The sequence below is a fragment of the Octodon degus genome, unplaced genomic scaffold (genome assembly GCF_000260255.1).
Source record: "Octodon degus isolate 3935 unplaced genomic scaffold, OctDeg1.0 scaffold00107, whole genome shotgun sequence".
Lineage (NCBI taxonomy): Eukaryota > Metazoa > Chordata > Mammalia > Rodentia > Octodontidae > Octodon > Octodon degus.
In genome coordinates, this window is record NW_004524683.1 from 6,598,248 (window position 1) to 6,609,149 (window position 10,902).

A 10,902-nucleotide genomic window follows, 5' to 3' on the forward strand; every position below is an offset into this window, starting at 1 on the left:
TCAGACCACCAATAAACAGCTTCCTCAATTGCTCTGGCTCCTTTGGATCATGGCCCTCCTCCCCCCGGCGGCGGCGGCGACGGCGACGGCCGGAGTCGGGCTGGGGGCGACCGGGCGGCAGTTTTACCTCCATTTTGAGACCGGACTCGCCTCTTCCAACTCGAGTTCAATATGGGACCGAGAGGAAAAGAAAAAAAATTTTTTTACTTTGAGACAGGGTCTCAGTGTTTAAATTGCCCAGCCTGGGCTTGAATTTAGTCTTCCTACTTCAACCTCCATGAGTACTGAGATTACAGACACATACCACTATGCCCAACTCTAAGAGGCTTTCACATATTTTTGATTTGATTTTTCAGTTTTTGAGATAAGGTCTATGTAGTTCCGGCTGGCCTTGAACTCACTATGTAGCCCAAGCTGGCCTGTGATTTTGTTTCAGCCTCCAGAGTGCTGAGATTCAGGTGTGCACCACCACTTCTAGTTCTGAGGGGCATTTTTAAACAGCAGAAATTGGTTTCTCACAGTTTTGGAGGCCGGGAAGCCTAAGATCACAACACTGGAAGATTGAATATCTGGTGAGGGCCTGGTTCACTTTTCACAGACTTCACACAGTAGAGGCAAAGGGAACATTCTGATGGTTTCTTTTCTTTTTTGGGGGTGGGGAATCATGCTATGTAACAAGGATAACCTGGAAATCAGAGTGATCCTCTTGCCTATCTCACCAAATTATGGGATTACAGACATGTGCCACCATGCCTGGCTTGAGTTTAATCGTTTTGAGGTATACAGGTCAAGTATTTTCTACTAGAATTTGTCAGATGTCTGTCTCATGACAAGCTAGAACTAGAGGCTATTAGAAGATCACAGATGTAGGGGCTGGTGAGATGGCTCAGTGGTCTAAAGCACCTACTTAGAACAAGCTTAACAAAGCACAGGGACCGCGGTTCAATCCCCCAGCACCACATGCCAGCCAGCCCCGCCCCCTGGTGGGCTGAGCTGGCCACACACACACACACACAAATAAATAATTTTAAAAAAGACCACAGATGTAAAATGTGATTTTTCTCATATCAAGTGCAAATGCTATCCATGCAGCTTTCATTCTTTCAAAGGGGTGGGTGCTATTCTCAACAGCAGAGTCTACAAATATAGCTCTGACTTTAAGATGTATCCCTATGTGTCAGAAAATAAGGTAGTATTGAACCAAGTAAGAGACTGTTAGAGGGGCTGGTGAGATGGCTCAGTGGTCTAAAGCACCTACTTAGAACAAGCTTAACAAAGCACAGGGACCACGGTTCAATACCCCAGCACCACATGCCAGCCAGCCCCACCCCCTGGTGGGCTGAGCTGGGTGCGCGCACACACGTAAAGAGACTTAGAATCCTGACCCTGCACTGGCTATGGGAACTATTACCTCTCACACTTTAGGTATTCGGAGATCCACACACAACAGGCCCTCTGTATCCGCACATTTTATATCCAGATTCAATCAACTGCAGACTGATGATATACTGAAAAAAAAAAACCACAAAACTCTGCTAAACATGTTCAGACTTCTTGTCATTTTTCCCCCAAAATGATTTACATAGTATTTGTTTATTAGGTATTTATAACTAATCTAAAATATTTAAAGTACACATAGAGAATGTACATAGGCAATAGGCAAGCACATCATTTTATTTATACAAGGGACTCAAGCACCTTCAGATTGTGGTATGGGGAACAGGGAGGGGATTATCCTGGAACCCATTCAGAAAACGAATTATTACTACATTAGGACGCAAACTGATGTGGCAGACACCGATAGACCCATCTATAGCACTTGGGAGGCTGAGGCAGGCAGACCTGGACAATATGAAGCCTGGACACATATTGAAAACCCAAACCGACAACAACTTGACAAATGACCATACTAATACTGGTGCTATATATAAGTACACATACTATATAATACATTACTGGTTGTGGAGATAAATGTAAGTGGCTTACAAATTTGTCACATTTTTTCTGTTCGACGTGAAAGAATTTTTGTTTTGGAGACAGGTTCTCAACATGTACTCCAGGCTGGGTTGAAATTGCTATGAAGCCTAGATTGGCCTGGAACTAGTGATTCTCTTTCCTTAGCCTGAGGAATGCTGACTGGCATTTGAGATATACACCACCAGGCCCGATTTGGGATTTTGTTGTTTTGGTTTTTTTGAGACAAAGTCTCACTACATAGTTTAGGCTGGTCTTGATCTCCGTAGCACAAACTGGCCTCGAACTTGTAATGATATAGTCCTGCATCAGCCTCCTGGGCATGTGCCGCCACGCCCGGCTACCCAGTTTAGGATTTTTAATTATTAATTTTGGTACCAGGAATCGAACTCACGACCTCTCGCTTGCCAGGCAAGGGATGTGCCGCTGAGTCCTATTCTACGCGTTTTAGGATTTAAAAATAAAACAAAAAACTGTCACTGATAGAACAGGCTCCTCCTCAGGAAAGAAACTAAAACTCTTAACCTACTCTCCTCGTTCGGGAACTGCTCTTAAGGAAACCAAAGCTAGTCACCCGGCGACCATCTAAACGCTGAACACTTCCGACTTCCGATTCACCGCCCCGCTGCTGAGGTTTTCATTGCGCGCTCAAGACCCGCCCCACACCGGAATTTAACAGTTGATGAAAGCAAGGTTTTTAAATCTTCGGAATCCTACTCCTAGAGCACCGGTAGCCGCCTCAATTCTCCAAAGATCGTTAGAATTGGTCAAGGCGGAACAGATGCGAGGCTCTGATTGGCTGACACGCAGGCATGTCGCGGAAAATTTGCGTAACGCCGCCGGCACCAACTCTGCTCCACCATTGGTCAGATTTCTAACCAGTCTGCAGGCGAGGCGCGCGCTTTGGTTTTCAAGCAGCTGTTTGCCGCCGCGGTTCCCGCGACCGTAACGTCCCAAAGGCGGGGCCCGAGTCGGCGGGGGCTCTCCTAGGAGCCAGCAGCGATTCTGGCGCAACAAATAGACCCCACCCCGGCGGAGACAACAGTGAGTGGGGTTCTGTGCGCCGGGTAGGCCGGAGGGGTGGCAGCCGGGCCCTAGAAGAACGGTGGGCGACGTGCAGGGGCCTGTGGTGAGTTCAGTGCTCCGGCACCCTGAGCCGAGGACGCGAAGGAGAGGTAGTAGGGGAAAGAAAGCGGACCGCGACTGCCCGGAGAACTGGCTGTATGCGCGCTAAGGTTTGTAGTCGAAAACGTGCCGTGTAAGTCTGTTTTCTCTGGAAAATTTTCGAGGAATGATACCCTGAATGCTCCGCTCATGCATTTGCACAGTATTAGACTGCTTACTGTGCTCTACAATGAGGAACCAGTTAATATTTGACACTCGTGATCTCCTGGAAGTACTGTGTCAACAGCAAGGTATAGAGGTGCTGGTGTTCTCAGCAGCAGAAGTAACGTTGTTCGGGAGATTTCACACAGCTGATGAAAGACGCGCGTGGTTCTAGGTGGTGGGGCTTATCAGTTTATCCACGTACAAGGGGAACAGCCAGCGCACAGCCTGGAACGGGGTGACTACAAGTAGTTCCGTAGGCCTAGGATGCAAGATGCGTGGTATGGGATTTGGTTGGACTATTTGGGTAGGGTCGAATTGTGAAGGTCATTTATTAAGTACATGAAAAAGAATCGTCGACTTCGTAAGCAGAATAACTGGACTTGATTTGTTTAGAAATAACCTTCTAGTACCACTGGAGACTTTTCGGTAAATCTGGTGAGAGACTGGTGAAGTCGGATAAGGTTGTGAGATGCTAAGAATTTATATGGGGGAAGAGGGAGAAAGAAGAGGAGAGGATGATTTGATGGTTTTCATCCACTGCGCAATGATGTTATTTGCGTTTAGTTAGGTATACGTTTTGTATGGTTTTAGTTTCATTAGTTTTTGTTTTGTTTGGTTTTGTTTTTTGAATAAGATTTTTTGTTTTTTGAATTTAGTCTTATAAAGGCATGCTCAGTAAGATTTTTTGTTTTTTGAATTTAGTACAGGGTCTACAGGGTTTCACTACATAAATCTGACTCATAGTGATTCTCCTGTTTTCAACCTCCCAAGTGCTGGGATTACAGGGTAAACTAAGTAGACACTTTTTAGTCTGCTGAGCTATCTGGGCAGCCCAATTGTATATTGTTTTAAAATGAGAAAAGATCAACTGTAAGAGACACATGCAAATTTTCAAAGCATAACAGTTTAACAAAGAAAGATTGTACTGTGTGTATTTTGTAGGGGTAGAGTTACTAGTTTGAATGCTGTTACTCATGACAACCAAATGCTATGAAAAGCTGTAGACTTTAAAACCTGTATTTCATTGAAGTTGCATTAAACCTTTGAAGTCCAGATGTCTCTAAGAAAGACTTTTTAATCAGTCTTATAAAGGCATGCTCAATAAGATTTTATTCTCTCAAGTATTTTCAGCCTTAGTCTTTTATGGAAAAAAAATGTTTCAGTTGACCTTTGCACCTATGTGTGTGATTCTTTCCTTTTTAATCTTCAGATAATTCCTTTTTGCTGGAATTGAAACAATGCACAGAACTTAATAACCCTAAGAGTTAGAAAATACAGAACTGTAAAGAAAATACTGTGGAGTCTGTATTTTGCTTTAGTAATATTTAGATGAAGCTATGCAGGGGACTCTCAGCAATGCATACTTGAAACTTAGAAGAGAGGTGGAAGCCAAAGTTTTGCTTGCTTTCTTATTTTTTTTTAATGAACAGAATATATTTATTGAGGGAAAGAAAGCTCCTGTCCAAGAGAGGGACAGAAGGGGGGCCCAAGCAGGGTGTGCCCCCAAAGTTTTTCTTTCTATAGATGGATGTTCATACCATGAGAATGGATGAGCGTACCCACAGAGGGCATGAATTCTGAAGATTGTGAGGCTTTTGGTAAAAATCTCATGTATGACCTACAGATTTTCCTACACAGCTCATTAATCTGAAGTAGATACCAACATTTTGGGGCAAAATCTGTGTTTTCCATGATTTGCTGATAGATTTTACTGTCTAAAATAAATGTTAACATTAATTTATTGACAGTCTCTGAAAATGATCAGCAGAATCTGCAAGCATTTAATCTTATTAATCTAGTCACATCTCATGTGCCTGTTATTTATTTATTTGACAGTACTGGGTATGGAACTCAGGACCTTGCACTTGCCAGGCAAGCCCTTATTCTACTGAGCTATCTCTCCAGCCCCTAATTGTGCCTGTTAATATGTGGTTAAATAATCTTGTTCTTTATTTTAAATCATCATTAATGTCTCTTTATTTCTTTAGGATACTGAGAGCTTGAAATTGAATAAATCACTTATCAAATATGGAGTCTGTGTATCCTCTTATAAGGTCCCAGGTGAATACCAGGTATAGAAATTGTTTTACAAAATTTTATTTTCACAATAACTTAGGAAGATAGATTGAAAGAGAAGAAAGAATATGACCCTTAGACGGTGGAAAGTGTAGCTGTGCATGATAGTGTGTTCCTGTAATTCCATCACTTGGGAGGCTGAGACATGAGGAATTCCCAAGAGTTCAAGATCTGTCGTGCTGGGAAGAATATGAATAAGAGTATATATCAGGAAAATCTGAGCATGTGTCCCAGTTCTTCTACTTGCCAGGTGGATGACCTTGATTGAGTTTATCTAAGCCTCAGTTCCTCATCTATAAAATGGGGAGGCAGTCTCTAACAGAAGATGATTGTGAAGGGTTAAATAAGATTATTATGTATTTATTTTTATGTATTTGGTACAGGGTCTCACTGTGCAGCTTGGACTGCTAGTGATTCTCCTGTTTTCAGCCTCCTCAGTGCTGTGATTACAAGTGTGCGCCACCATGCCATATCTTGGGGGTGGGCTCAGTGTGCTCCAGGGGCAGGCTGGCTCAGCCTGTGGTGTCAGGTTGAGCTTTCTTGCCAGCCCTGTAAAGAAGATTATTAAACAAAGCTGACATAGTGGCACACACCTATAATCCTAGCACTCCGGGAGCAGAGGCAGGAGAATAACAAATTCAAGCCCCGCCTGGGCAATTTAGACCTTGTCTCAAAAATAAAAAGGGCTAGAGAAGTAGCTCAGTGTGAAGGCCTTGGGTTCAGTCCCCATTACCAAGAAGAAAACAAAAGAGTAACTTACAGGAACTGGTACTTAGTAAATATTAGTTTCATTCCCTCCTTCACTTATCTTAATTATATAGGAGGTCTTTGTATTGGCAGGAAATAGTACTTCAGTTTCTGAAGCTAAAATTACACAGATATTTATTTTTTATACTAGACAAATGGGAAAGTGTTTGAATTGCTTCTTCTTCTAAACACTAATTCCTTGATTGGAATCCCTTCATATTGGGTATCCCAAGCTTCTTCAGATGTCCCTAAGGTTTTCTACTCCTGTATGTACGAAAGACTTTGCCAGCTGTTCTCTGATTTTCTCATTCTTTTATTATTTTGAGGCCAGGCAAATTGCCTTGTGTTACTAGGCTCTTTGGATCATGTGTTGTTTTTTTTTTCCCTAGGGAAGAACAATTAATACTGACATGTGAAACTTCTGTCTTCAAAATTATAATTATACCCATAGGTGCTATATTCTGTACTGTCTGCCTTTGTGCCATATGTTCTTGATGAAAACAGTGGTAATATGACCCAAGAAGGCTATCATTTTCCTTTTACTTTAAGTTTGCCCTTCTGTTCTACCACATTGCTACCTTCTATTTGGAGGTTTGTCAGTGTCTGTTCTTCGAAAGGTGTAGTTATACAACAAGTTCAGTATATTTTCTTAATTATCAGATTGATTTTAGTTCAGATTCATTCCTTACATTCTACAAAAGATATATACTTATGTGATTTACAGTGGTTATTCCTCAGGAATTCTAGTTTCTTTTAGTGACTTGTTTTTGGTAATCCTGATTTAGGGCAGCAGTTCTGATTTGTGTGTGTTGGGAGGGAGCTCTAAGTCTCTTTGAATATTAGATAAAAATTATGCCCCCTATTTCCTAAGAAAATGTACTTATATAGATATGAAAAATTTTGTATCCAATTTCAGGGTGAAAGTTTCAGTTTGTGTCTCCTGTTTCCAAAGTCTACCTATAGACTCCAGAATAAGAAAAAGAGTAGTAACATTTGTTGAGGTCTTATTATATCTCAGGTACTGTGCTAGGTACTTTATGTATTTTAATTAATTCTTACAACCTGTGAAATAGGTCCTAGCCATACTTTTTTTTTTTTTTAGTCTTGGTATGTAGTTCAAAATAGCCTTGAATTTATTATGTAGCCAGGGGTGGTCTCAAACTCAGGGCAGTCCTCCTGCCTCATCCTTCCAATGCTGGCATTACCATGTGCCACCATTCCTGCTTTATCCAAACTTTTTATTTTTATTCTGTCTTTTTGAGAAGAGTTTCACTATGCAGTTCAGGCTGGCCTTGAATTCACTTGGTAGCCCAGGCCTGCCTTGAACTTTTTGCAATCCTCCTGCCTCAGCCTCCTGAGTACTGGTGTTACAGGTATACACCTGTAATGTATACTATGTGTGCTTGGTAAAATGGCATTTTATCTACCTACCCCCACTTTTTAAAATGATGAACGTGAAGCATAGAATAATCAATTTAAAGTTGTATAGTTAGTGATAGTGCTAATATTTAAACCTTACTTGACTTTTAACCTATATTACTAAGAAAATAAACCTGAAGAATTGTAGGTTGGTTTTTAAAAGTTCTGTGGACAACTGAGAATGAAAAAGAAATTCATAAGCCAGGCACAGTGACCCCTGCCTATAATCTTGGGAGGCTGTTTCTGGAGGATCTTGAGTTTAAGGCCAGCCTGGGCTACATATGCTATGTGACCAATTTTTTTAAATAGTAAAAGACATGTTGGCATCAGTGCTATTTAAAATACTCCCCCTTACTTTGAACACACTTATTCTATCATTCTTGTCACTTTCTGAAGCAGTTGGGAGTCCTGTTTCCTGCTTTTAGTTACACAGTCATGGCTGCCTTGATGTTCTTGCTAAATTCAAGGCATTTACATTTCCTGGTGATTTTGACTTTGGTTCCCCAGAAGTTGCACAGTGACAGAGCCATTGAATAAGCTGAACAAGGACATGCTGTAGAAAGGCCTGCCCTGTTTGGATAGCACTTGCTGCAGTGTTCACTGTATGTTTGCTCACACCTCATAAAGATAGGGAGGACGACTTTCAGAACTACTGAAAGTGGCAATAATGGAATAAGTGTGTTTGAAGCATGGGAGAGTGTTCTTTTGGGGGGGGGCTCTAATGGGGATTAATGATAATGTGTCTTTTACTATAATACTTTTTAAAAATGTAAACATGCATTATGGTTTTTGGTCAGCCCTTCTAGCTAGTTAGAAGTCAGCTTGAATTACATAGTGAGACTTTGTCTCAAGAAAAAAGAAAAAGAAAATCACTAACATTGAGCTCTTACAAGGAAGCATGCATTATTTAATGTACTGACTTATTTCCTTCTTTGCTTTCTCTTTTTTCTTTCCAACCAAACTCCATTTTGTAAAGTTTCGTTTTTAGCTTTATTTTGTTCTAAATTAATACATAATAATTATACATACTATATATATGAAACATGGTGTGATGCTTTAATAAATGAATATGTACATTGGATAATGATCAAATTATGGGATTTATCATATTCATTACCACAAACATTTATCCATTTTTGTTTTGTTTGGGTTCTTTTGTACTGGGATTGAACCCAAGGTTTTCAATCAGAACTATAACAGAACTACATTCCCTACCCTCTTTTTTTACTTTTATCTTCAAAACCAAGTCTTACTAAGTTGCCTAGCCTGGGCTCAAACTTAAAATCTTCCTAACTCAGCTTCACAGAGTGCTGGGATTACAAGTGTATACCACTAATCCTAGGAAAAAAAATTTTTCCCCTGTACTTAGGACAGGGTCTACAGCGTCTCACTACATGAACCAGACTTGCAGTTATTCTCCTGTTTCAGCCTCCCAAGTACTGGGATTATAGGCACGTGCCACTACATCCAGTCTCAATCGCCTTCTTAGTGTGTACTGGGAGTGGGGCTAGCACTGCACGCTGGAGATTGAACCCTGACCACTGTGCTCTGCCTAAGCAGGTGCTTTAGTCCACTGAGCTATCAGGTCAGGCCAATCCTAGGAAATTTTTTCTTTCTTTTTTTTAATGATGAATACTCAAAATCCTTCCTAGTTATAATATATGCTACAACATCATTGACTATAGTCACCATCCTGTGCTATAGAATTCTGCACCAGAACTTAATCCTTCTGACTTTAATTTTACACCCATTGACCATTCTCTCTCCGTCTCTCCCCTACTTACCCTAGCCTTTGGTAACCACTATTCTACTCTGTTCTATGAAATCAGCTTTTTTTAGGGTCTATAAATGAGTGAGATCTTGTAGTACTTTTGTCTCTACCTGGCTTATTTTATTCAGTGTAATTGTCAGAGAATTTAATTCTTGTTTAGTGGTGAGCAGTATTTATTGTATATCATAATTTTTTTTCTCGGTGGATGGTCATAGGATAATTATAAATCTTGTCTATTATGAATAATGCTACAGCCAGCATAGGAGTGCAAATATCTCTTCAACATACTGATTTTGTTTTCTTTGGATAAATACTCAGTGTATTGCTAGATCATATGGTAAGTGGGAATTGAACTTATGACCTGTACTTGCCAGATAGGTGCTCTGAGCTATCTCCCCAGCCTGTTTTGGTAGTTTTATTTTTAATGTTTTGAGGATTTCAATGTTGTCTTCCATAATGGCCACATCAATGTATATTTCTGTGAGTAGGGTGTACAGGTTCTTTTTTTTTTTTTTTTTTTTTTTTTTTTTTTTTTTTTTTAATTTTTTATTTATTTGGTACAGGGTCTCACTGTGCAGCTCAGACTCATAGTGATCCTCCTGTCTCAGCCTCCCCAGCACTGGGATTACAGGTGTGCACTACCACACATGGTTTCGGTGGCTGGCACACCATGCCCCTCCCCCCCAGGCATCAGCACAGCATGTGGTACCAGGATCAAACTTGGCTCCTTATGCTTGCCAGGCAGGCGTGTAGACTGCTGAGCTATCTTCCCAGCCTAACAGGTTCTTTTTTAAAAACAGGTTCTTATTTCTTCACATCCATGGCAGTGTTTATTATTTTTTGTCTTGTTAAGTCCTTCACCCTCTCCAATTTATTTTTTTTCTGGTTTTGAATCTCTGGATTCTAGCAGTCTTATTGCTGCAGCCTCCTAAATAGCTAAGACTGGCTGGGCATAGCAGTGTGTACCTGTATTGCCAGCACTCAGGGTCACTTCAAGTTCAAGGCTAGGCTGGGCTGCCTGTGAGACTGTCTCAGAAGACTGAACTAAGTAAATAAACAAATGAACATTTGGGACTATGGGCATGGACCACTGCACTCAGCAAAGATAATTGTTGTTTATAAAACTTTTCCTAAGTTGGTTTTTCTTTGTGTTTTAATTTTTTTCAAATATATGTTTTTAAAGGTTTTCTTCAAGCAAAATGGTACCTTTCCACTTTCCTCCATCAAAGTGTGCACTTTGGAACCCAATGCCAATTGGTGATTTTATCTGCTTACATCTCAGTTACTTCAGGTATGTTTCTTTTATCAAATCAAACCAATATGAGTAATAAAAGAATGTGTAAGGTAAAGTTGATTACTATGGCCATTTATAGCTGGATACCCCAATCCCAAAATCTGACATCTGAAATGCTCTGATCCAAATCTGACTGCCAACATGATGTGATAAATGGAACATTCTACTTTTTTTTTTTAATTCTATAATTTTTTTTTCATAATTTTATTGAGAAACAAATAGCAATGAGACTGTTTCAAATCAAATTGGTAGGACAGTTTCAATAATTAACACATTGCATACATTCTTCCTA

At 40.4% G+C, this 10,902-nt stretch overlaps 1 protein-coding gene across 1 annotated transcript in view; it reads left to right on the plus strand.

The window, feature by feature from the left end:
- The first annotated feature begins 5,297 nt into the window (after positions 1-5,297).
- Positions 5,298-10,902, plus strand: part of Stil (STIL, centriolar assembly protein) — a 69,443-nt gene continuing 63,838 nt past the window's right edge. The window contains exons 1-2 of the mRNA XM_023724187.1: positions 5,298-5,375; positions 10,500-10,607. Coding sequence (XP_023579955.1) covers positions 5,332-5,375; positions 10,500-10,607 — 152 coding nt within the window. The 5' untranslated portion in view covers positions 5,298-5,331. The remainder of the gene's footprint in view (positions 5,376-10,499; positions 10,608-10,902) is intronic.